At 35.6% G+C, this 27,723-nt stretch overlaps 1 protein-coding gene across 1 annotated transcript in view; it reads right to left on the bottom strand.

The window, feature by feature from the left end:
- The window catches only part of LOC110100808 (rho GTPase-activating protein REN1), a 67,338-nt gene that overhangs the window by 19,007 nt on the left and 20,608 nt on the right, over positions 1 to 27,723 (bottom strand). Inside the window, exons 6-20 of the mRNA XM_020828483.2 lie at positions 27,594 to 27,672; positions 27,351 to 27,495; positions 24,306 to 24,425; positions 23,186 to 23,263; positions 22,950 to 23,005; positions 22,787 to 22,856; positions 16,255 to 16,339; positions 13,118 to 13,361; positions 12,615 to 12,995; positions 11,431 to 11,817; positions 11,313 to 11,362; positions 10,858 to 10,918; positions 10,683 to 10,766; positions 3,656 to 3,772; positions 3,415 to 3,554 (exon numbers count right to left, since the gene is read on the bottom strand). Coding sequence (XP_020684142.1) covers positions 3,415 to 3,554; positions 3,656 to 3,772; positions 10,683 to 10,766; positions 10,858 to 10,918; positions 11,313 to 11,362; positions 11,431 to 11,817; positions 12,615 to 12,995; positions 13,118 to 13,361; positions 16,255 to 16,339; positions 22,787 to 22,856; positions 22,950 to 23,005; positions 23,186 to 23,263; positions 24,306 to 24,425; positions 27,351 to 27,495; positions 27,594 to 27,672 — 2,097 coding nt within the window. The remainder of the gene's footprint in view (positions 1 to 3,414; positions 3,555 to 3,655; positions 3,773 to 10,682; positions 10,767 to 10,857; positions 10,919 to 11,312; positions 11,363 to 11,430; positions 11,818 to 12,614; positions 12,996 to 13,117; positions 13,362 to 16,254; positions 16,340 to 22,786; positions 22,857 to 22,949; positions 23,006 to 23,185; positions 23,264 to 24,305; positions 24,426 to 27,350; positions 27,496 to 27,593; positions 27,673 to 27,723) is intronic.

The following is a 27,723-nucleotide window of genomic DNA, read 5'->3' as shown; positions in this document are numbered from 1 at the left end:
CAAATTCTCAAATCCAAACCCAATTTCCAAATCCAATTTCTACCAATATCCTAAGCCCATTGCTGCTACTATATGCCAGATAACACGTATTCTCTACGTATCTGATTGACGACTAGCCTTAATCGAAAGTTCTATCTCGTGATCGGGAGGGGTAATTAACTATAGGGGCTTGCGCCTATAGGAAAACAGAACTCATATCATAAAGTCCTCACCAAATGAGGGCGAAATCTCTGGGTAGTGTCTTATCTACAATCCATCTGCCTTCCAAAATTTACCTCGGAACTTATTCAGTTAAAACTCCCTCGCCGAATAAAAAGAAAAAGCGAGCGGAGGACGGGGCCGAATTTTCGGAGCCCACAGTTGCTTTCTGCATATAGATTATAATGCACAAATAACTTATTCAGTTAAAACTCCCTCGCCGAATAAAAAGAAAAAGCGAGCGGAGGACGGGGCCGAATTTTCGGAGCCCACAGTTGCTTTCTGCATATAGATTATAATGCACAAATGTACCTCAATGCGTCCACTACTGCTGCAGGTAGATGTATTCATTCACAGATTGAATTTGACTACAGGATATTGTATTTACTGAAGTTTTTTTGCATCTACCTATAGGTGGCATGTTGTACATACATTTGTATTCGTAAGGGAACTCGTATGTATTGTAGATCTTCTACCCTTGCTTGTAGAGGTCTGATGTATTTGCTTGATGTTGAATGATAGTTAACTACAAGAGCATTGCAATATTCACTGGCTCTTGCTACATAGCTTGTAGGTGCTTGTATTCATTACTAACCTTCTCATGCAAACTGGTCACTGGGTCATTATGTTCGCTTGTATGCTTTTCATTGCTTCTTATAATTATTAATAAGTTTTTTGAAGCCACTTGTAAGCACATTGCTGTGTGCATCAACCTTCTTCATTCGCAGGAGGGTATTGTTATGTCCGCCACTAACCTCTTCATATACATTGGCTAGTTGGTTATTATATTCCTTGCATGTTGATCTTTTAGTAGTTGTAAGGGACTGTAGCCTTCATTTGCTAATTGATCGACGCCATTTGCAGGGACGTTGGAGCATTCACTGCACGACTATTACGTTGCCATTCATATGTGGCTTATTATGTGCATCGTGGGATTCTCGTCCTTGAAGGTGACTTCATAATGCTCCCAACAATCATTATGTTTTTTGACATTTATACCTTACTTGGCAAGAAGACTTTGAATTATTTGTGGGAAACCTTACACTACTGTTTGTAGGCATATTTCCACATTCCTCATTTAGACATTGCAAGCACACCAATTTGATTGAATGACTCGAGCCATATCAATTTCATCACTCCTTATGTGATAATTTTCATTTGGATGAATAGGATCGTTCATCTATGATTGTGCATCTATCATTTGAAGGTTTAATCCACTGTTTAGTGACTTGTGTCACGCCCCTCTATATGAATTCTCCATTTGATCTTGATTGAGAACCCATGATTGTCAATTAATGCTTGCATATCACAAATGATCTTTTGCTTTTTGATTGCATTTTCGTTTGACTCTTTCTTACATATTGATTATGTTTGAATGCCTTTCTCCATATGTCCCATGTTGTATGTTGAAATTCATTTCAACATTCTCCACAAGTTCATTTAGTATTCGCTTTCAAAATTGAAATGATACTTCCTTATCCTTCATTGAGAGCTTAGTGTTAGGATTTAAATCAATCCCTTGCTCATATGTTGGCTTTCATTTAGAGGATTAGGACCAATTAATATATGCATTTGAATCAATTAATCCATGATTTGCACTTTGTATATTCCTTGGTCAAATTTTCTTTGTAGTCACAAGTCTTGTTCCCTGTAGTCTTGTTCAGCACGAGTCCAAATTCAAAAGTCCTGTTCATGTTCAAGTCCACTAGTTCGTGTTTAGTTCAGGTCAAGTTCAAATCAGGTTCTTCTCAAGTCCAACTTCAAATCAAATTATGTTTGGTTGAGTTTGATTCAAGTTCTTTTGCTCATTCAATTGTATTCATGTTAAGTCCCTTGTGTTCTTTTAAGTTTGAATTGCAAGTTCATTTCATTGTTCACTTAGGTCCTTTATTTTTGTCCAAGTCATGTGTGCTTCAGATGAAATTTCGGCAGCCTCCTAACGTCTCCCCCATTTAGAGAAAAAACCCAGAGGCAGCCTTCCCCTCCATGCTACATGAGCGCTTTAGGTAGATGTCGGGTGACAACGCGACTGTGTTTTCTTCAATCCCCGCAACGCCACATGAGCGCTTAAGAGTCTTTGGCACTTGTTTAAAAAAAAATAGTGGTTTTCCCATGTATGGGTACTTAGTTTTTGTCCCCTAATGCTACATGAGTGCTTCAGGGATCACCCACCTCACTATAAGTAATTATAACTAATATTAATTCATTGTAATTAATGAGTATAACTATAAGTAATTATAACTAATATTAATTAATTGTAATTAATGAGTAATTAATTATAACTAATATTAATTAGTTATTAATAAGTAGAGAGAGGGAGAGGGGGACTACCTATAGAGAGAGATAGGGTGAGGGCTAGGTCAGACGGTTCGATTAGGCTTGGAGGAATCGGGACAGGCTCTAGTAAGAGGATTCAGTCGAGTGGCTTCAGTAGAAGATCAAGCTAGGGCTATGTCAGAGGAAGCTTACTTGGGATCGAGTTGGTTTGCAAAGAAGAGATGATAGGGGGGAGGCGGGTCGGTCGCTGATTTTAATGGGTTGAAGCAGAGGAAGGCAATGGGAAGAGCTCAGCAAAGATCTAGTGTAAGAGGCGACTGAAGCTTGCAGCTTTGGAGGTCAGCAAGAGACAGGGAATCGGAGGAGAGAAGCTCAGGCTTCGGCTCTATTGAGGTCAGACGGAGGATCGCAAGTGGAAGGTTTGGTCGCTGCTTTGGTTCTGTCGCCAAAAGACAAGGATCAAACGGCCTGGAGTTCGGTTTCGATCAGGTAGGTAGGTCGGATAGCTTGAAACTTTGGTCGGGTCTAGAGGTGGATGAAGAACGGGAAGGGAAGGAAGGGAGGTCGGTCAGCTTGGTCGACTCTTGAGACAAGAGCAGGAGGCGGAATCGGAGGAAGCCAGAGGAGCGAAGGCTTCACTTGGCTAGGCATTGAAAGATGCGAAGGGAAAAGAACCAAGGCGGGATTGGAGCAGAAATGGCGGAAGATGATTGTTTCGGCGCCGATTTGTACGAGTTAAGCGGGATTTCTGTGATTTTTAGCAGTTTTCTGGTTTTTTTTTACATATATCCGGTGGTCAATAGTCCAAAGAGGGATCAAGCAAAGCATGGGATCCTTACATTTGAATTTACCAAAGAACAAATGCATGTTGCAGAAGCAAAGAAAAGAAATAAGACAATAGTGCATATAAAAAAAGTGTCATATGAATCTGATTGAGACCTTCTATAAATAGGTTGACCGCAGGATTGACATAAAGTAGTACATCCATGGTGTAGCTGTTCAGTGAGATCAGTGATATTGTGCTTCAAATTATTGATATCACTTACTGAAAGAGCAATTTCTTCAAGATCGGCAATAATCTATAAAAAGGCAATCCATGAATTCTGTATAAACAAAAATTTTATGGGAAAAAATGTAGTATAAGAATAAATATGAAAAAATAAATGCTCTGCAACATAACCTTGCGATCTAAACAAGCTAAGGTGGTTAAATTGTCGGACTGTAGGTTCATCAAACCAGACTCCAAGTGTGACCTTAAATCTCTCTCTTTCTGCAATATTGCTTTCAACCTTACCACCTGCATATACAGCAAAATTAGACTCAGAAATCTATTGAGGAAGTCAATAGTTTGAAAATGCACTTACAAACTAGAAAACATATTTAATGTATCAAGTAGTATTGACATGGCCTCAATTGCAGAAAGAAAACCAATCATCACCACTTGGCATTTTCACCTGGTTGACAAATAGTTCTATTTAAGCACTTAAGCATCTAAGTATTAGAGGGAAGAAATACAATGAAACAAGCTCCAATACCATGGTGTACTAAAGAAAATCATATACTACAAATATGATTTTAAACACATTATTTCTAAACAAGAATGAGATGTGATTCACAAGCTTACTCATTTAAGGGAAGACTACCATGATCGGGAACATTATTGACGGAGTGACAGAAGATTGTAAAAAAAAAGTATGAATATAATCATCATGTCTCTCGAGATTAATAGTGGATTGAGTTATGGATCTACAAACAATGATAATTAACAATTGAGTGATGCATTTTGCACCCGTGAGATCAGTGATATTATTCTTCGGCGGTTTACGTCCTACCATTACAAATACCATATAAGTACAACAAAATTCGACGTTATGTCACTAAATTAGTTCTAAGGGTTGAAAGAAAGCAAATCAATACTAAGAGCATTTCCTTTGGCAGGAGACAAGTCTTTAGTAGAGCTGGAAAGAAACGCTATGATGACACAACCCAAGGAACCCCTAAAAATAATCTCCAAAACCATTCACAAGCATCGGGAAACAATAAAGGTAACATATAAAGTAATAAGAACTCATTAATAAAATGTTTTAGATACCTATGCTTTGGATAAATTGCATCAAATTGACATGTCTTTAGTTGAAGAAGCCCCACCCAAAGAAGAGAATGAAATAGAAGATAACCCTGGTGATGAGGAGAAGCAATCAAGGTATGCGGATGATGGAAAACTTCTTCTGGTTCATCGGATTTCCAACGCAACTAGATATCCTGAATCTGATTGGCTTTGACACATCTTCCATACTAGATGCACCGTGTAAGGGAAAGAGTGTGATATTATTATTGCTGGGAGAAATTATGAGAATGTTGTTTCTAGTTAGATGGTTAAAAAATTAAACCTATCTACTTGGCAGCACCCAACACCCTATAAATTATTCTAGTTGCATAAAGGAAATGAGATAAAAAATCCAAACAATGTTTAATGGAGTTTTTCCCAGGCAATAAGTTGCAAGAAGAGGTGGGTGCAATGTGATCCCCATGGATGCTTGCCATTTATTATTAGGACAACAAATGGCAATATGATAGGCATACCATCATTTTTAAAACACTTATATTGCCAAATATGAAGTTAAAATATGGTTTTGACGTCAATAAAAGATGACACTAAAGAAAAGATCGGAACCAATACATAACTTCTAATTTCTAAATATATATTCCTAAAAACAATGCAAGAAATTCCTACATATGCCCTCATAATTATGGAAGGAAATAAAGAAGAGGGATGTTCCATAAGAAGTTTGACCTTTACTACAATAATTTCAAGATTTATTTCCTACAAAGCTACCCTCAAGATTATCTCCCATGCGAGATGCCCAACATATGATTAGTTTTATTCCTAGTGCTTCCCCAGCATTCAACCTATCGTATGTGATCTAAGATGTATGAAGAATTATAAAACTAAGCAGAGACCTCGTGGCTAAAGGTCTTATTTGAGAGAGTGATAGTTCTTGCGCGGTTCCTACATTATTAGTCATAAAGAAAGACGGCATATGGAGTACGTGTATAGATAGTTGAGCATTTAATAATATTGCAATAAAATACCGATTTTAATCCATCATTTAGATGTTTTATTTGATCAATTACATAAAGTATCTTTCTTTTCCAAAATCGATTCATGAAGTGGGTATCACTAAATACAAATGAATGGAAGACAGCTTTCAAAGTAAGTGATAAATTATATGAGTGGATGATGATGTCTTTTGGTCTATCTAATGCTACAATCACTTTTATGTGATTGATGACAAAAGTATGTAGGCTCTTTATGGGAAAATTTGTAATGGTATACTTAGTAGTATCTGAATTTGCAATTGCACGATGGAAAATCATTTACAACATTTAAGACAACTTTTTGAAATCCCAAGAAAAGAAAAGTTGTATGCAAATCCTGGTAAATGCAAATAACTGCAAAATCAATTTTCCAAGATATGTTTACCTAATGTTAGGATAGAAATGCAGCTAGAAAAGTTCAAGCTATTTTAGATTGGCCTATAAGCCAATCATTCACAAACATTTGAAGGCTTGATGTCCTATCAACATTTTATTAAGAATTTTAGCTCTGAGGCAGCTCCTTTTAACTGAAGTTCTTACAAGGAGAAAATTCATTTGGAGACTTCCAACCCAGTCTAGTTTTTAAAAACTTAAGCAAACTGTGACAAAAGCCCAGTCCTTGCCCATCCTAATTTCAACTATATCTTTAAAGTTGATTGTGATGTCTTTAATGTAGGTATTTGTGCCAAGTTAAATCAAACTGGGCATGCAATTGCCTATTTAAACAAAAGTTAAATGAGGTCCGACATATGCACTCTACTTAAAATAAGGAATTTTACACTATCATGTGGGCTCCGAAAATTTGCAGCTCGGCTTCTCTGCAAGCCCTTTCTTTCTTTCCAGGCAATCAAGGAGAGTTTTAACAAGTAAATTCCAAGGCAAAGTTCCATAAGATAGATTGGATTTGTAGATAAGTCACGACCCAAATATTTCACCCTCATTTTGCATGAAAAATTTTATGATCTGAGTTAAAGTTTCTTATAGGCGCAAGCCCCTATAGTTCATTACTCCTCCCGATAACGAGATAAAACTTTCGATAAAGGCTAGTCTTCAAACATATACATAGTATCCGGCGTATAGTAGCAGCATGTTTAGGTATTAGAAAATTAAAATTTAAAATTTACCACCATACACTTAAAGTGGATGATGACAGGAGTGATGATGAACCTGATCAAGATCTCATGGTTCCATCGTCCCAAGTCATCATGGCCCCTAGTCTACTAATTAGTCAGAGGAGATAGTCGACCCAACCTGACAGGAGGATCCTTGTCGGTAGCCATGGGTTGCTTCGTCCAAGTGAACCTCGTAGACATGGGGTGAATATTTGTTTAAGGGGATAAATTTGAATCCACCTTAGCTAACAGAGAGACTTGTGCCCTATCAGTTATATCATATTGATTCACCACTCAAAGATTTAACATTATTGGGGAACATACGGTCTCTGAGAACAACAACAACAACAACTAACTTAGTATTATGCTTCTCTTTTAAAGGCCAACATTCGGCACCATAAAGCATTGCAGGCCTCACTACCATCTTATAGAATTTTCCCTTAAGTTTGAGGGGTACATTTCTATCACATAACAAGCCCGATGCATTCCTCCACTTCAACCATCCAACTTGGATTCTGCTGATAATATCCCCATCTATTTCACCATCACTCTGAACAATAGATCCAATATATCTAAAACGTGTACTCTTATTAATGACTTGATCGCCCAAAGTCACAATCCCCTCACTAGGTCTATTACTACTAAAATTACACTTCATATATTCTGTTTTAGATCTACTCAAGCGAAAACCTTTAGACTCTAAGGTTGACCTCCATAATTCAAGTTTACCTTCAACTCCCTCTCTAGTCTTGTCAACAAGAAGAATATCATCAGCAAAAAGCATACACCAAGGTACATCCTCTTGCAAATGTCTAGTGAGAACATCCATGACTAAAGCAAAAAGATATGGGCTTAAGGCTGATCCTTGAAGTAACCCAACCGAAATAGGGAAATACTTGGTCAATCCACCTTGTGTTTGAACATACGGTCTCTGACCATGACTGTAATATAATTGTGACATTTGGCATCAAAATAACCCAGTCAGAGGGTCCCGATCATAATCGTTTACCAGTGGTGTCATTTGGCGGCAAAACCACCGGTTAAAGAACACGTGACACGCCCTTACTAACAAGAGATGGATTGAAAATGAATCATACTGATATTATCGACCAGACATTTGCTATTTATGAGCTGAAGTGGCTTTTTAATTTTTCCACCTCTACAAACTGTTGTGGAAGGTTGATTAGTATTTTTGCCTTAAACATTTTGGTTTTTTTTTTCAATTTTAAATATTTAGATTTTGGTTTTTTTTTTTTTTTTTGAAATTTTGGATTTTTATGGGCATTTGGGATGCATTTGCTTGAATTTTTGTAGTCCTCTCGGGTTGAGATTTTCTGTCAACGCGATCATCGTCGGGGTATTTATAGACCTTTTTCATTTTGTTTGTCAAACATTGTCAACTTTTTCTACTTGCCGACAGAGAATCGGGTTCGCCAGCATTATGTCTTTGTTAGTGATATTTTTTGTTATAGACATTGAAAGCCCAATATCAATGTATAAAACAAATATCTCGTTTGTCGTGACCGCATATTTGTTTAACAGTTCGAATCGTGTCGACTTCTATTTGTTTATGTAGAAGGATTGGGCTCAAAGCTAAGTTCATTTTTTACCCGCACAGTATCCTTAGACGTGTATGCATACATCTCGCTCGTCGGAGCCCATGCAAGTGTAGGTATTTGCATGCAATTTGAATAATGTATTTGCATGATGTGTATGCATAGTGGTGGTATGTATGCAATATAATAGATATATGCATCATATTTGTGTATGTGCGCATATAATGATATTTTACATTTTGCGCACAAGCTTAATGTGGCGGCATACGATATGCATGTATAATACAGCTATGTCTTGCCTATTTGCTTGCATAATGATAATGCATGCTTGTGCAATACGTCAGCATGTAAATGTTATACATAATTGTAGCATATTGCACGTTGTGATACCGAGTGACTTGTTTGCATGAATTATTATGCCTATTGCAATGCATGTACAGGGAGCATTTTAAAATATTTGGGACTAATTAATTGTGCGGACAGCTATCGTTTGAATGTTTGCAACATTCTATTTAGAAGCTTGTAGACGGCTTTAGTCCATTTGTAGGAGTGCTGCATATCAGGTGGCGTTATGCTACACTTCATTAATTGCGCACCGGCAATGCAGTTTAGTTCATTTCGTCTTATGCAAGCTGTTGTTTTCTTCAGTACTTAGTTTGCAGGAGTGTACTTATATTTACAAATGAGCTACACATGGCATCAGAAACCTTCCACATGTTGCTTGCAAGTGAGCTGATTTAGCTAATATGACATCCTAGCTTCACGAGCAAGCTATTGTGCATTGCAAGCTTTGTTGGATTTTTTCTTTAGTCATTAGCGGGCATTCAATAGTCGCCAGCTTAACTTGTAGGAATTTGCGTTTACTACAGTTCTTCTATATTTTCTTATAGATAGCAGATTGTATACATGACGGGTCTTCTACAGTGGCTCGTAGGTGCCAGTATTCATTACAGGTTTGATGTGCTTGCTTGTAGATAGCTTGTTGTGTATGTGACAAATTTTCTACAACGGCTCGTAGGTATGTGCATTTGTTACGAGCTCCTGATTTTCTTTAGTGGATAGCACGTTACGTTCATAACTGTGTCCTGCATAAGTCTATAAAACTTGATTTACTACATGCAATTTAGACATCAAAAGCAGCGCAGACCAAAAATCGCTTCGACAAACCAAAACCAAAACATCAAATGTCCTGCATAAGTCTATAAAACTTCAATATGCAATGAATGAAAATAAAAACCTATAGAACACTAATGTATCAATGACAAAAATACTAGCCAAAGATCAGAAATATTTTTACAAATTCACCCAATTAATTACCATGAACGCCTGTCCTAAGTCCTTTTATCAAAACATGTCTTGTTATTTCGAGTAATGCAAAATATCAAGCATGGACTGCTTAGCTTTCTATAATTGACACTTACGGCAGCTGCATGCTTATTGCATTAGTAATAAACTAAGTTAACCCAATTAATTCCTTTATTTGGCGAGAAATTTCTAACTATCGAACCAAACTATGGGAAAACACTAAGTATCTGATATCATTATAACAATGTTTTATGCATCTGATAACATTATGATTGATTTTATCGTAAGTGTCATGACAGCAGCAATTTGTACATAACTCTACAACTTAAAGCACGTGATAAACAAAATGCAAAAAAAAAAATATCATTGAGAAGATGAGAGGAAGTAGGGATGTAAGTGAGCCGAGCCGGCTCGACTAAACGAGCCAGGCTTGATAAGGCAAATACTCGACTCAACTCGACTCGTTTACACCCCTAAGAGGAAGCAAACAAATAAAAGATGAAGATTTTAATCTAAATTTCCCAATTTTAATATATATATATATATGAGGCATAGAAATAAGATCAAGTATGGAAGTACTGTATGTTTTGGTATCTTAAGTCTTTATATGAAAAAGAAGAAATATAAATAATATGAGAGGTGAGATTAAATTTGAAAGTCCAAACAGAGCAGCCTCTAAAGTGAATTGTGGAAAGAAACTTTCATAGAAGCTTATGCCAAACTTTTTGATAAGGCCATCAATCTTTATAGAAGTTAATAATAAACAGTGAAATGAAAATAACAAAATTTACAAAAATATAAGAAGATGGATCTGTTACAAAAGTAAGGATAACAAGGTGAAAGCGGCTTAACGTCTAATGGGAACCAAGAAATGAAAAATAGGTTGACATGGTTCGCACGGCAACAACCAAAGTAGAAAAGTCAGTGTCTGAAATTAGTGTGAGAGAACTGGTAAGTAAAATAGGAAGCCAAAGTCGTTATTCAAAAAAAAAAGTTAAATTATGACTTGCAATAAAACATATATAAATTAACGTAATGGCTTCAGGTAAATGTAAAATATTTGTTGCAAGATGAAGGGTTGATACAACACTTTTCTTTACATTTCAGAAAAAAATCTCACATATGCAGCACTTACTTCTTTCTCTAGAGCCAAACGACGTTCTGGCAAATCTTCCTTTCGCCTGTCCAAACTTGCTTGCAAAACTGCATTCCCTTTTATCTGATTAACATAAACACGATAGTAAAACATCACTACTGAAAAATGCAAATGCTTGGAAATAAAACACATGAATACAACAAGAAGTAACCACCTCTTCTGAAATTTTAGTTAGAAGATCTATCTGGGCATTCTCAAGCCTCTGAATAGCAGACCTTGTAGTAATTGAGGGGAGGAGGAGCCAAGGCAAGACCAAAAATTACAATAAAGTTAGTAATTGCAAAAACATTTCTGTTTGTCATTAATCAAGCAAGTTTCATGAAATTACAAAAACAACTGTGCACCATAGTTTCTGAAAGGTCCAGTCATGTATACCAATGTTTCATATAGTCTAGAAAACGATCAAAGAACTTCTAGAATGATGTAAAATAGCCCAACCTTTTAGGATAATATCAAAAAGCTAAACTTTCATAAAACTGTACCGTATATACACAAACACTTAAGCTAAACAAGTTCGAAGCTTCTTTTAGCATAGCATATTATAAAATGAAACCAGATAAAAAAAGAAAGGAAATGAGGAAATGCACACAGGAGAGGTAAATGTCTTACTCATCATCACTGATGTCTTCAATTGAGTCCACTGAAAGGTTTTTCCTTGCCTGGAAGCCAAAATAATGAGTTTTAAATCAACATAGTAACAATAAAGCAATGATATGGCCATACTCACAGAGGTACGCCCCAATTTATTTCGCATAGCAGGTTTTGCTTCCTTTGATTGTTCTGCAAATTTTATTATGCTGGGGGCAGAAGGTTTGAGATTAACTAAATTATTCGTTACAATTGTAGACAAAAAACCGACAGTGGGCTCATGAGACTCTTGATAAAGTGGTATGGTTGAGTTAGTATTTTCAATTGGCAAGTCATCATCATGCTGTATGTCAGCATTGCCAAAGGATGGAATATATGCTGACGATTGGTCATGGGCAGATGCAGATGTTTTGAGGTAAATATCATCATGGAGAAATGCGGAGACTTTTTTTGAACTTATCGCAGTGTTTTCAACAACCTCCAAATTTCTAGCAGCTATAGAATGAGCACTAATGTCTTTAATGTCCTGCATAACAAATGCATTCATCTTAGCATCAAACTGCATGATAACTGGAGAAGTAGTTGGAAATATCTTTAAGCTGAGTTAGAAAAATCATAATTAATTAACAACATATAAAACAAAGAGATAATTAAGAAAATCATTCCAATTCTTCAAGGCACGACGGTAAAACCATATGCCTAGATTATTTTATTCCCCCTAGATGAGGTTTCACTAAGCACTTGCAGCCGCTATATAAAATAAGCACTGCACTTCAGACTTCTATGTCATAAATAGCACCTGCCTACTTAACAAAAATTTACAAGAAATTAAACCAAGATAATTTAGAAAAAAGTTCTGCAGAATTCAAGCTAAAAAATGTATTAAAATAATTAATAGTTTATAGTAGTCAGAGTGGTCAGAGTCTAAACATGTAAATGCTGAGTCCCTCTGGCTCGAACAACATGTTCCCAAAACCAAAAACAATGGGATAAATTCCTAACAGTTTGGATTACCACAATACAACGTACAACCAAATTAGCTTTGGCTTCAAGGCAAACTTAATCAAGCAACTACAACTAAAAAGGCAAGAAATCAAATTCCTCTTCAAATCATAAATGTAAGAACCAAAAGGAATGAAATCAGAAAAGAATACAAATGCAATGAAAAGAAAGAGAAGACTAGTGACCAAGTTCATTCTTAAGCTAAAAGATTAGTTAAGGGCCATTCGTGCAATTAGATAGATTTGAGATGCTATATAAACAACTAAATAAATAAGCTTCATTTAAACTATAGCCTTTCTTAATCATATTTTATTATATAACCTGGTCTCTTGACAAATTACTCCCCATATCACTGCCTGCATCACTCCTGACAACACTAACACCATTGCTGTCAACATCACAATGAGCATCGCTTCTTACATTACTGCCAACATCATTGCCTATGTGACTGCCAACATTACCGCCAACTTCGCTGTCAACATCACTACCCAAATCACTATCATCTTCACTACCAACATCATTGTCACTTCCACTGGAGGTTTCACTATAAGAATGATCCATATTACCCTCTGCATCTGGTTTTTTGTCATTCTCTGCATCACGATATCCATCCACTTGGGAGATATCATTATCAGTTGATTCATCATCCTCAATATCATCATCTTCTGACTCAGTGTAAAGCTCTGAAGAAAAAGAGTTATCCTGAAGGTAGTGTCATAGACATATGACGATTAGCTCCTTGAAAATAAAATGTTCAACATGTAAAATTATCTTTGTATGGGCAGCAATCTAACGGCAACAAGACAAGTTTGACAGAAATTTACATCAAATATATTTTTGTACTCCTCCAGAAGAATTAGCACTATAGCTTGAGCATGGTTTGCAGCTGCAGCAGCTTGCAAAAGTTGAAAAGATTCATCACTATCCATTTGAAAACTATTACTGAGTTCACATTCACCAGCCAGAAGTGGGCGAAGAAGTAAAGGTGCCATACAAGCAGCCAAAGCAGAGAGGCTCATCCTGTTCTCAGCTTTGTGAGCAGCCACAGTTAGTATCATCTGGAGAGTCCTGAACAAAATGGTGTTAACGCAGAATCCAACACATTTGTATGGGGAAATAAGTTTATGTAAAAACCGAAAAATGTTAGTTGTAAGAGTTGCACCCATTTCGATGCACCACAACGAAATTTGGCAAATTTTCAAAATCACGGATCTCGGCGAAAATAATTTTATAAAATTCTATATAAAATTCCGAGCAAATCGGTATAAAAGACTTACAGAAAATTTCCCAGTTAAAAATCGTAAAAGTTTTCTAAAATTTAAAATTACTAAATAGCCCATCATTGTCTTAAGGGAATTAAAGCATGCAAGGGCAATTGAGTCATTTGGAATCTTCCCCAAACATCCAAAGCATTAAGGGACCGAACCCATTCGGTCCCTTCGCATTCGCACGACTGTTTCGTTTAGCCGAAAAAGGAGACGGAGATAGAGGCAGATGGGAAGCGACGGCTAGGCTACGGGTGGCGATTTCAGGTGGCCAAACTTGAGGGAAATCGTAGAAGGAGATTCAAGGGAGACTAAGATAAGTTTTTAAACAAGAAATTTCTCCTTTTCATATAAATTTCTTTAGGAGAAATTTTTAGGGTTTAATGAAAACTACAAATTTCTTTAGGAGATTGATATGGGAGGTTTAGGAAAGGATTTTAACCATGAAATCACAAGTTTCTCCAAAATTTTTTAGTTTGGAGAAATTAGGATTTTTCGTATTCTTGAATTTTTAAGAAAATCCCTTCATGATTATTGTTTCAAATCATCTTAGGGGAGTTTTTAATGGTACAAATTTGGGTTTTTCCCAAAAATTATATTTTCGTAATTTTTGAATTAAAATAATACGAAAATAGGAAACCCTAATTATTAAATAGCTAATGGGGAAGTTTTGGCAAGCAATTGTATTGGAAAGAGCCACTAAACTTAACACTTTCATTTTACTATTATCATAAACAAGATAATCATCTATTTTAACCAGGCCGGGCTGGGTCATGATAATTTTTTTAAGAAAGGATTTAAAATTACGAGAAAAATGTCCAAAGAGCACTGGCTTTTTTATGGATATTCATGGGATAGATCTGATATTAGAATGCCATGAAAATTTGTGATCACTTAACAGCTCCATCAGATAATAATTAGTTCATTTTTCAAAAAGGATATTCTTTTTTTTCTTTTTTTCTTTTTTATTTTCAAAACAATCAGCAATATCAAATTTCAAGGTTAGTTTAAAATACGAAATAAAAAAATGAACATTCCATTTAAAATAAGATCAGACATTATTTCAACACAGCTTGCAGCCACAAATAAAGCAACATCAAAGAGAAACACATAATACACTACTAAGACTTAAAACTCTTAACACAAATCAAAAGAAATTGCGAGATGATTTAGTTGTGCTTCACAAACTGCTTGAGCACTTGGGAAGCATACATTTCAGAAGGCTTTTCCCAACTCTAGCAACTCCGAGAAAAGAGAAATAAAAGTATTATGATCAAACTTGAAAGCACAATCCTATATTAAAATGAATAATATCTATTTGTTGATATTTACTTGAAATTTCAACGTACAAGATTCAAAAAAACCATCATGATGGCGTATAAGCAGTGGAGATAACAGCATTTTTGCTATAACTGTCAAGGTTGTAAAAATCGGACTAAACAATGAACCGGAAAGAGAGGTTCACGATTCCATGGTTCAATCGGGGTCGAACCGGAGTTGAACCGGATGATGTAATAAATATCAAAATTATTTAAATATCATCTAAATTGCATAATTATGACATAATAATTATGAAATAATGCAAATTTGAGGCTACAAACAAATAATATTCAAACATATATAATATATCCTATAATTTTAAATTTAAACATATTTTATCTTTATTTTTAATTCATCTTTATTATAAAATTACTTTACTTATAAGTTTATAAATTTTATATGAATAATTTTTTTATTTATATTATAGGTTTAGAAACAATTTATAACTATAAATTATATACAAAAATTACATTATAAAATTTCATCTATAAATTAATGTTATATCATTTATTATTCAAAATTAATAAAAATTTATTTTTATATTATATAATTAATTAATTAGATAAATACTTAAATATTATCAACTAAAAACTAAATATTATTCACATTATAAAAATTTAATTAATAAATATGTGCAAAAATATATAGTACATATATAGTTAACATGAGAACTTCATCTTTGTTTTTTAGTCCTACATCACTTAGGCTCTTTTCTTCTTTTTTTTTAACTTAGGCCCTATATAAGTGTTGTGTATATTGTTTTTTGGGTTCACATAAGTCACATGGAGTGATGGAGTCAGGTGACAAAACATAGTTAGTGCTTATTTAATAAAAAAAGTTATAAATTTAATATGTATTTTAAAATAACAATTTAAATTAATTTATTAACTTAAGTACATTATATTAAATTAATTAATTTAATTATATACTAACTTATTTTAAAAATTAATTACTTCATATAAAATAAGCTAACTTATTTTGGAAAACTGGCGCCGGTTCGCCGGCTAACCGGTCAAACTAGCGGTTAGAACCAGTTTTGACCGGTTCATTGTGAAACTGATTTTGGGAATAAACCGAACCGGCTGATAGACCGGTTCAAAATTCAACCGGTTAAACCAGCCAGTCCAGTTTTTAAAACATTGACATTTGTGGTAAATATATAGGTTCTGTCCCAACTACACAAAGTACTTCAATAAGCAATGGGATAATGAACTTCATAAAATCCAAAAGCTAAAAATAAGGACAACAAAAAAGAATCAGTATTTGAATACTGATAAACCCAAGTCAGATCAAGGCCACTGACAAGTTGTTTCTGTCTATTTCGTACAAGTGAATACCAAAACACAATGAAGTAATCGTTAAAATTTACAGTTTACCTTTGTAGCAAACGACGGTTAGGCTCAGGGAAGGTCCCATATATTGCATCACGCATGTTCTTGACTCTGGATCCACGATAGGTTCCTAACATAAAATATTCAAGTAAAACCTCATATGAACGAACTGAGAATCCTATCTGCAGTAGCATAAAAAGACTTTATACATTATATCACTCCTATGGTTCTACAAGCATTTGTACAGAAAATCTAATACCAAACCTCGATAAAAGTGTGAATTTTTTTTGAATTAATTAAAAAGGTGAGAATTAAAAATATAATTTATTAGGCACTGGTGCAAAGAATTTAAATAAGTGCAATGCAAAAGTGGTTATATACAAAATAAAGATAAAACTAACTGGAATACTACAACAACATCATCATCAAGCCTTTATCCCAGTACGGGATCAGCTACGTGAATCCTTTTCCTCCATTGTGTCCTGTTAAGAGTCAAATTCTAATTTAAATCTAATAAAAAATGTCATTTCTAATATTTTTTTAACCATGTCTTTTTAAATCTATCTCTATCTCTCTTAACATAGGCCAAATCTAATACACCTACTCTCGTAACCAGATCATCGAAGGCCACTGTTTTATGTGACCAAACCATCTAAGGCGGCTCTCTCCAATCTTATCTTCCATTGGAGCTACTCCAACCTTTTAACGTATATGCTCGTTTTGTATCATATCCTAAGTGTAAAGCCACTCATCCACCTAAGCATCCTAGTCTCTGCAACAGTTGCTTCTCTTTTAAAGGCCAACATTCTGCACCATAAAGCATTTCAAGCCTCACCACCATCTTATAGAAATTTCCCTTAAGTTTGAGGGGGACTATTCTATCACACAAGTCTATTGCATTCCTCCACTTCAACCATCCAACTTGAATTATACTAATAATATCCCAATCTATTTCACCATCACTCTAAACAATAGATCCAAGATATCTAAAAAGTTTAATCTTATTAATGGCTTGATTGCCCAAAATCACAATCCCCCCCATTAGATCTATTATTACTAAAATTAGACTTCATGTATTTAATTTTAAATCTACTCATATGAAAACAATTAGACTCAAAGGTTGACCTCCATAATACAATTTTACCTTCAACTCCCTCTCTAGTCTTATCAACAAGAAGAATATCATCAATAAAAATCATACACCAAGGTACATCCTCCTATGAATGCCTAGTAAGAACATCCTTGACCAAAGCAAAAAGAAATGGGCTTAAAGCCGATCCATGATGTAATCCAACTGAAATAGAAAAATATTTGGTCCAACCTCCTTGTGTTTGAACACAAGTAACAGATTGAGTATAAGCATTATTAACCTCTTTCTTTTCTAAAACTCTCTATAGCACTTCTCTTGAAACTTTATCATAGACTTTCTCTAAATCAATAAATGTCATATGTATATCCTCCTTATTCTCCTTATACTTCTCCATTAAACCTCTCAATAAATGTCCAACTTCCATAGTAGACCTACCCTGCATGAATCCAAATTGCTTTTGAGAAACATTAGTATCACGTCATAACTTATGCTCAATAACTCTCTCCCAAAGTTTTAAAGTAAGACACATTAACTTAATTCCTCTATAATTCGTACACTATTATGCATAGCCTTTATTCTTAAAAATATGAATCAACACACTCCTCCACTCATCTGGCATCTTTTTAGTCCTCAAAATTATATTAAAAAGTTTAGTAAGCCAAAAAGTTCCTTCATCGCCTAAGCATTTCCACCAATGATATAAAATGCGTCAAAAGCCTATAATAAATTACATAACATTTCTAAGAAATTAATAAGCAATAACAAAAATGATAATGAAATTGGTGCGAGCAATTGATAAGTAGAGTGCACTTTATAATTTATAAATTGGCATATACATTTCATGCTCTTATAGATAATTATGCTTAATCTTACGTCTTTTATTTATTTAAATGTCAAAGCAATTTTTTTTAAACTTTATTAATGCACTACTTAACTACATCAATTATCAGCAATGCTCATATTAGTTCAAAAGACCAGTAAGTAAATTATTACTTATTTCTTGTCTGTTTGCACTTTCTATAAGAATTGTTTATCCCCCAGAGCGTTTTGCGCATTAGATATTATGATGACTATTTTTTTGGAAAGAGAAAGAAACTAGTGGAACTATTGGCAATCGAGCCAACTTAAACATGTACCATAGTATTATGGATGGATGTACAGTTTTAAGAAGTAATCTAAAAATATATATATGTAAATTAAAAACTTCTAAAATATATAAATTTTCTATGAAAGTATTAGAAGGTTTGTAATCTATTTTACTGATTTAAATTATGCACGCTTCCATATCAATGAGTATGATGAATGTACTGAAGGACGAGATATATTTTGGGAATTAGTCAGATAAATTTTCTACTCAATACTGAGTTGAAAGAGAAGTCAGGATAAGTGTGAGTAGGAAATGCCTCAACCTCGATTGCCTGCCTCTATTGCATCTCATCGTTGACCGGAGAGGGTCAAAATGGAGCTTGACAAATGAACATGTGGGCTCCGAAAATTCGTCCCCGGCCTCCGCGCCGCTGCGCTTTTCCTTTTTTTTTTCGACGAGGGAGTTTTAGCTGAATATGTTCCGAGGTAAATTTTGGAAGGCAGATGGGTTTGTAGATAAGACACTATCCAGAGATTTTGCCCTCATTTTGCGAGGACTTTATATCTGAGTTCTGGTTTCCTATAGGCGCAAGCCCCTATAGTTAATTACCCCTCCCGATCACGAGAGAGAACTTTCGATTAAGGCTAGTCGTCAATCAGATACGTATAAAATACGTGTATCTGGCATATAGTAGCAGCATAGGTTTAGGTATTTGAAATGTTTGGAAGTTTAGGAATTTAAAGGTTTATATGTTTGGAATTTGGGTTGAGAGATTTGAGAAAATTGACATTTAAAATTGGAATTTTCACCATCTGGAACTTAAAGCAGATGGTGAGGGAACTGGAATTTTCACCATTTGGAATTTGGTTTCCACCTTAGCTAACAGAGCGCTTTGTGCCCTATCGATCATATCCTATTGATTCATATCTCAAGGATTTAACGCCATTAAGGAGCGTATTGGCTCTGGCCATAACCGCTATCTGTGGTGCCATTTGGCGGCAAAATCACTCGGTTCAGAGGGCCCCGGGTCATAACCGTTTACCTGCAGTGCCATTTGGCGGCGAAACTGCCGGTTAGAGGACATGTACCACGTCCTTACTGGCAAGAGATTGTTTGAGAATGGATACTAGTGATATTTTCGATTAGGCATTTAGCTCTTTTGTGAGCTAGAGTTTATTTGAATTTGTCCACCCCGGCAGACTGTTGCGGAGGGCGGGTGGATTTTGCTTTAAGTGTTTAATGGTTAGATTTCCATCTTTAAATATTTTTGGAATTCTCTAGATTCTGGATGATTTTTGGAATTTTGGGGTTTTTGGATTTGGACTTTGTAGAGTTTAGATTTTCTGGCATTTGAATGGAATTTGAAAGGATTTGAATCACCCCTCCGGTTGAGATAACCAATCAATACGGCCATCATCGGGGTGTTAGGGGGTTATTTCCATTTAAAGCTTGAACCTTGTCGACTCTGTCTGGTTGTCGACAGAGGATTGTGTTTCGTAGGCTTTATGCCTTTGAGAGTGAATTCTTTTGATTTTAGGCTTTGAATGCCTAATATGAAGGTATTAAAACAAATATTCTGGTCGCCACGGCCACATATTTGCTTAATGGTTCGAACTTTGTAGACTCCTATGATCAGTATAAAATGATCGGGTTCGAATTTGAATTCACTTGTTGACCCACGCAGCATCCCTAGACGTCAGTGAGTACCAATAATACGCTCGCCGGGGCCCATGAGGGTTTGGGGGCATTCTATAATAATATAATTAAACCATGTCGACTCTTTTTATCTTTTTAGAAGGATCGGGTTCAAGTTTAATAACATGCGCAGCATCCCTAGACGTCACGTGTGTACCAATAACACGCTCGCCGGGGCCCATGCGGGTCGATAATTTCATTGATTTGGACATACCCCATTGTGTACCTATGTGTATACAAACTATAGTGCAGGTGCATGGGTACTTTAAAATATTTGTAGTTGTGGATGCCTTCTGTCTGCTTGTATGAGTGTTCCAGATCCGGTGGCGCTGAGTCTTAATGTTAGAAGGCATTTGATGTTGACTCCCCTTTTCTCATTCACCGGGGAGGGACTTCTGGACTTTGAAGTTTGTTGTTTTGAAGAGAACTCCTTTTCGGGTCTTTAGTATAGTGGACTTATTACTTCTGATATTTGTGGGTGGCGGGATTATTTTCTTTTCAAGTATAAGATCAAAGAGAGACCTCGGAACATCTCTTTCTTTCTGTGAGGGGGTGTTCTTCTTTTTTTTTTGTACACCGGGTTGCCCTTACACCCGAAATGCTAGTGGATCTTGATCACCGTTGTCGTAGGCTATATCTATGCTTGTGCCCACAGTGGTTCGTTGTGCTTACGATATACACATTGTTGTTATCCACAAGTGATTTGTAGTCATTTGCAGGGGACCGCTGCATTTACTACGACCTCCTGAAGGTATTTGTAGAAGACCCTTGTCTTTGCATCATATCCACCTTTCATCAATCTCAGGTGGTTTGTTGATTGCACTTGCTTACAGGAACGGGTCGTAAACATTAACAATGTCATCTACAAGGCGTCGATGTATTCAATGACTCATCTTGATGTGACTTGTTGTATACTAGACAAGTTTCTCCTATTAATTTCAAGTGCCTCCATTTCAATCTACGTTGCTTGCATAACATGTCTTTGATTGTAACATGTAGATGATAATTGTGCATTTCGTAGTTTGACTGATATCATTAACAAGTCATTTATGTTTGAAGACTTCTTGCCACTAGTCCTTTGCATGCATCAAATGCTTATGTTCATTTGAGAATTTAGGATTTCCACATCTTTAAGAGCATGAAGACCCAATTCCTTGCAGTCCGTATTGAGTTCAAGTGCTTGTTCAATATCTTCCGAAGCTCTTTTGAATTCAATTTTGTATTCAAATGATTTCAATTTGGTCCAATTTCGAGTTCATTTCATTTGAATTTGATCTTTATTAATCATTTAGGTTTTGTTCAGATCCTCTGCTCGTATTCGAAAAAGTCCACAAGTCATTGTTCATTGGAGTCCAGATCTTTGTTCTTTTGAGTTCAAACAGGTCCGAGTGTAGTAGTTTTTCACCCGAAATTTCTTGCAAGTGTCGTCGGGGTTGGCACACGGATCGAGGAGTCACTCGCCTACCTCGTCGTAGGCGTCGCATCGGGTTCCCTCCCACCACGCTAGAGAAAAGCGTGCATGGGTGGTTTGCCGACCCGACGCGTACGTCGAGGAAAGAGAGTGGAGGGGATTATTTACAAGCATTTATTCATTATAATTTATATTAATTATGTTAATAATTAAATAATTATTATTAATAATTAATCACTAATTATTAATTAATTATAATTAATAAGTTAATTATAATTATAATTAATCAAAATTAATTATAACTAATTAAATAATTATAAATATAATTAATTTACTATTAGATAATTAATTATTATTATAATTAGGTAATTATTAAACATAATTAATAAAATTTATAACAAATAAATAATATAAATAATATTTATATATATTAAAAAAGATTTCCTCACCCTCACTCTCTGGTTCGGCCGAAGAAGCGCGGGTAAGGGAGAAAGTTACGATCACAGCAAGCGCGCTCCTGTGCTTGCTTCGATCAAAATGATCGTGACTTCCGATCCTGTAGGAAGAGCACGTCGTCGATGGAGGTAGAGACGAGCTCGGGTCTAGGGCTTCAAGAGGTCGGCTACGGCAATGGGAGATCGGAGGCGGTAGAGGGAGGAGTTCTGGCGTCGGTGGGATTGGAGGAATCGGGACTGGTAAGAACCGAGCCTCTCTCTCTCTCTCGGGCTGAAGAAGCAAGGGAGGGGCGACGGGATGCGATGGAATGGAAGCACTGAGTGTCGTGGAGAGGAGGGAAGAGTGAATGGAATGGTCGTGGAAGCAGAGAGCTCGTCTCCCTCTTATAGACGCAAATGGGAGGCGATCGAAGCCGTCTTCGTAGGATTCGCGGAGAAGCGACGCGAACGGCGCCGAACAAGTACGAGGTTACGGGATTTCTGTTTGAGTTCAGCGGGATTTCAGCGGAAAATCGGGATGGGCTTCGGCTGTTACAGCTAATGATTTTAGGCCTTTTTTTTTATTTCTCTATTTTCGTTTCAATGGCAGAGGTCAACAGAACAGCAAATAATATTTGGAAAAGTCAACTTCGCCCTATGTTCCCTTTGTTTATAAACATGCTATGGATATCCATGTTATTCACAAGTTCATGTTGAGTGCTTCAAACTAAGTGATTGCAGTTCACATTCTATCCTTTCGTTCTCTTTTTTATTCACTATTCAAAGCATCAAGAAGGAATAGATAAAGCATCTCACTAAGACAAAATATAAGAAAACGTTTACTTCCATGGTCAACGTACTATATGCATCAACCAGAGTCATACAGCATGATACTGGAACAGGGGATGATGGCATTTCCCGGAGCACATGCTGCAAGTAAAATTCAAAAATGTGTTTTGGTATAGTTCAATTCAATTTATTGAATAAAGAATAACGAAATTATCAAAAAAAATAAGGAATTACCTTAATGCAATCACCAATAACATGAGCATCTTCATCAGGACCAAACTCAGTTTTTCCTGAAATTGGAAAAATACAATTCAAGAATCTAGCAGGTGACAGACATTAACCGGCACAAAAAAACAGCCTTAGAAAACTAAACAAAGTGACTATGGAAATGCACAACAATGTCACTAGCACAGAAAGAACAATTCTCTTAAGAAAGGTACAGGAAACAAAAAAAGAAAATGCCAACTAACCTTGCTCATATTCCTGAACCCTGTGCATTACCTCTTCAACATCAGCAGATTGCCGTAAGATGCCTTCAACTTTAATTCCTGCTTAGGAAATATCGTAAGCCATCAGAGAAAGATCACAATTGTCTCTCCCCATATATGTATGCCGGTTTACGTTAGCTTAAATAGTGCAACTCGAGGTTTTAACTCTATTTTAGACAAATATTTATACAAATTTCAAGATGGATTACCTTTTGTATATGAATTTTTTATCTTCACAATATTTTTAATTCCATCTATTTGTCTTGCTAGCTCATCTTTTATTTTTTGCTGTTAATAATATGGCCTAAATGACCTAGCTCTTCTTCAATTATCTAATCTATTATATATTATATGTTCTACTTCCATTACCTCTCTAATTTAATCATTTAATGTTTTATCTTTCATAGTTTTACCACTTCTACCATAGCGTTCTTACTTAGCACTATTAACTTGACTATCAACCACTTGTTTCTGGCCTAACACTCTGATCGATATAGAATATTTTGTTTAAATATAGTGTTATGAAAAATTGCCTTTAGAGATCTATAAGATATTATCTTACACATTTGTAGCTTATCAGTAGGTTAGCACGCCAAAGAACTCATTCATATCAATTGTCTTATTTTACTAATTTCTAACAAAATTTACAAGCTACAGTAAGGAACTTCTCCAGTTCTCTAATTATAGCTTAAATATTCTATTGATTGTGGAAAGTACAGAGGCTTTAGCCTTTTTTTTTTTTCTTCATAACGTGGTATGAATAATTTTTAACTCCCATAATTAGCGCCTATATAGCAAACAATTAATTAAACGACATCAACTTTAAGGGTTCTTAAGTACCTACTACAAGTAGTGAATGAGTAACGTGAAATGTTGTTGCAACTCAAGTATCCACCTCATTCAATAGAAACAAATTCAAAATTTTTTTGATGGTTCAGCAAGACCAAAGCTACACATATCATAAGTAAAAGGTATATAATACGGATTTTTTCTTGTCTTTGATTGCCTAAGCAACAGTATGTGATTTTTTTTTATTCAAGAGAGGGAGTTCTAATAATCCAGATTAAAATAAAATAAAAAATAACAATAAGAAATAACTTGCCATGTTCCTCAATGAACCTAAGGGCCTTCTCCAAGAAAGAAGGAGAGCCATCAATCTCTTGTAGAGCAAGTAAAACTGGCCTCCCAATGATTGAAGATGTAGTAGGAGGCTTATCCTTGCCTGCAAAAGAAGATATTATAAATCATGTCATACCATCAAACAGCTTATAAATGAAGATAAAAACTGATAGGCGTCCCACTAGTTTCGCCAATACTTCCAAACACAATAATGCCAAAAAATTAACTACAAAACTAAATCAAACCTGAAATAACTGAATTCATACGAAAAAAAGAATTTTTGCAGAAAAGTAACATGATGAAACATATAGCATAAAGACAACAAGTTATACTACACATGAAATACACAGATGTAAGCCTCATAGCAGACAAACAGAGAGAGAAGGCAGAGATTGTGATGAGGACATCGAAGATCAACGGCTACGATCTTGAGTTATTTATTTATATGTACTAGTTTATTTCATATTATTATTTTTTCCTTTATTATACCCTTATGGGTGGTCATGTAGTATTGTAGTCCAAAGGGCATTTTAGTCTTTTATTTCTTTTCTTTTCATGAGGCCTATTTATAGGCTAGTTGTTTTGTATTTTGGGATGATGATTATTGATAATGAAAAGTTTTATGTTCTTGTTGATCTCTTAGTGAGTTCACGTGATCTCTCAGTGAGTTCATGAGAGGAGAAGCCCGAGGAGGGTAATTCGCAATACCCGTCAATCTTTGGAAGAGTCCGAGGTTCGTGGTTCTTACGATCTCTGTGTGAGTTTGTTAGTTATCTCTATCTTTCTCGTATATTTTGGTTATCTCCTTTCTCCCCTCTTCATGCACATTCTTCTTCTCCTCCATTGACTACCGCGAGCCAAGTCAAGAGTGGAAGAAGCCGAAACCTCCACTAGCATCTCCACCCTAGCTCCACCGCCGCACTTGCCGCCGCCCTCTCCACTCGCGCAATTTTCCCCCACGTCTCCCCCCTAGCCTTCTTCTGGAATTTGAAATTTAAAAATTCAATTCTTTCCAAATTGGGAAGTTCCATTATGGAAATTTTTTTTTGAATGAATTCAAATTATAAGTTAAATTAATTGGACTTATTTAGAATTTTCCTAGTCATCATTCATGTTTGGAAATCCCTCTCCCTCCTCCAATTTTGAATTTCCCTCATTAATGACTTTCCTAATTAAGCCAAATTAAATTAGGGAATTAATTAAGGGGAGTTACAATCTTTTGAAATTCAAATTTCCTCCTAAATTTTTTAAATTAGGGAGTTACATGAGGCAATTAAAATTGAAATAAAAATTCATATTTGATTAATTACTAGTGGCCCCACCTACTTAAATCTCAAGCCTCTCTCTCCTATCCAATTAATGCCCCATTAAACCACCAATCAAATCATTAATGCTCACATAACCCAGCCGGCCCTTCTCTTTTCACTCCAAATTGTTTGGACATATTTGGCATGTCCATAAGTAAGGAATTTATTCCAATTCTTCTCACTGCTGGCACAGATTTTCCCATAATATTCCTCTAGTTTCCTTGCATCTAGAGAGCCGAAATCATGAATTTCTTGTCCAAGTTGCTGCCCAGATCTGGACAGATCTTGTGTCCGTCCAGAAATTTCCATTGCAAACAGCTGTCCAGATTTCGTATATTTGCTGTCTGGAAATATAGCTGGTCAACCTTGCTGTCCTGCATTCCCAAGTGACCTTTCTTGCTACCCAGAGTTCCGTCAATCAACAAATTGCTGTCCAGAAAACCCAAACGTCCACAGCAGCTGTCCAAGGTTTCCCTAAGCCTTGTAGGTGGCTGTCCTGGACTGTTCTGAGAGCTTGAAGTTGCTGTCCAGGGAAAATCTGCACCTGTATCTTGCTGTCCAGTCAATTGGAAGGTCTTCAAACGTTGTCCGGACGTTTCAAATTGTTGACCACACTTTCAAGAAGGTTCATGAATGCCACCTACTTCCTTCCAAGCCTCCCTACAGCCTCCGGAACTTCGTATCTTCCGATTATTTGGGTAAACTCTCCTCCAAATCTTTAATCTCTTAGTCGCTACTCAATTGAGGTTTATAAGTGATTCATGAAGGTTCATGCCATTTTCTCCGCTAAAACCTAGTAATTGAATGAGTTGTGTGAGGGATCTTCTCATAGCAACTAATCTTATTGTTAGTCTAGGGATATTTGTGGAAAACCATTCATGTACGCAACATTAGATTGTCTTGATTGTTATATGATCTTAACTCTTACCCGTGTGATTCAACCGTAAGCTCGTTTTTCCGCCCTTAATGTTTTATCTCGTCGTTCAAATTATTATAAATATATAATTATTTGTTCTATCTAAAATTAAGCGTGCAAACTTTCATTATGAAATCCATCATCGCATGTACGTTTCACATCAGATTGTGATCTCCATCAAATTTCATAAACAAGTTGAATCAGTATTCCTCAAGGATCCGCATTTGTACCGAACCTTTCCTTACAAATACATGAATCTAATGTATTAAATAAGATATTTCCCTACTTTCCACATATATCAACCACTTCTATTCAAAACTCAAACAAGTCATATAAAATTTAGGGAATTTAAATGAGACACTTCTTATCCTCTCCAAACTAACATAATTGGGGTAAGCACATTGTAAAGCAAACAAGGAAGGGTTTCTCATTCATAAAATTCTAATCAAGCAAAAATCCAAGGTTTATGAATGAACTTATTAAATCTTCTTTAGGGAACTTTCCGTAGAAACTCTTTGTTGACTGCACATCGAAAACTTGGGCAATAGACGTTCACGTGCAGCATATCAGGCACAATTCAAGACCAGCCAAATCTCTTTAAAAGTCATTCAAAACATCCTCCTTATGAAAAACCTTCTTTAATACGCACAAAATGTTCCTATTATAAAATTCAAAGCGTTGAAAAAAAAAAGAGTGAATAATTTATACAAATTAAAATGAATTAAACTTTTGAAAAAAGCTGAAATAATATAAAACTAGGAATGCATTGCAGCACTATAATAATCCTGTTCGCGTAAGGAATTACATAGATCAACTGAAGCTTCAATTGAGTCAGCTACTTCATTAAGAAATATTCCACTGGGCCCCATTACTTGGTTTGCACTAGGTGCTTGCGCCAAAGCACCTTCTAATACAGCTTTCCACTCATTTAGTTCTTCTAAGGTTTCTGTCTGTTCAACAATCAAAATTTTAAGGTAAAAATGACAGACTAAACCAAATCTTGACAACAGAATAACCAAATAATTTCTACAGCATAAGGGAAAAAAACCTTCAGAGTAAAAGCTCTCCCATCCCGACCATCAGGAAAAAGGACAGTGAGTAGTTTTTTGTCTGTTTTCACAACCACGCTGCAGTTTGAATAATCGTAAGTTTGTGTTAACAATAAATTAAGTTAAATT

This window comes from Dendrobium catenatum, unplaced genomic scaffold (genome assembly GCF_001605985.2).
Source record: "Dendrobium catenatum unplaced genomic scaffold, ASM160598v2 fragScaff_scaffold_314, whole genome shotgun sequence".
Classification (NCBI taxonomy): Eukaryota; Viridiplantae; Streptophyta; class Magnoliopsida; order Asparagales; family Orchidaceae; genus Dendrobium; species Dendrobium catenatum.
This window is presented reverse-complemented; position numbering and strand designations above follow the sequence as displayed.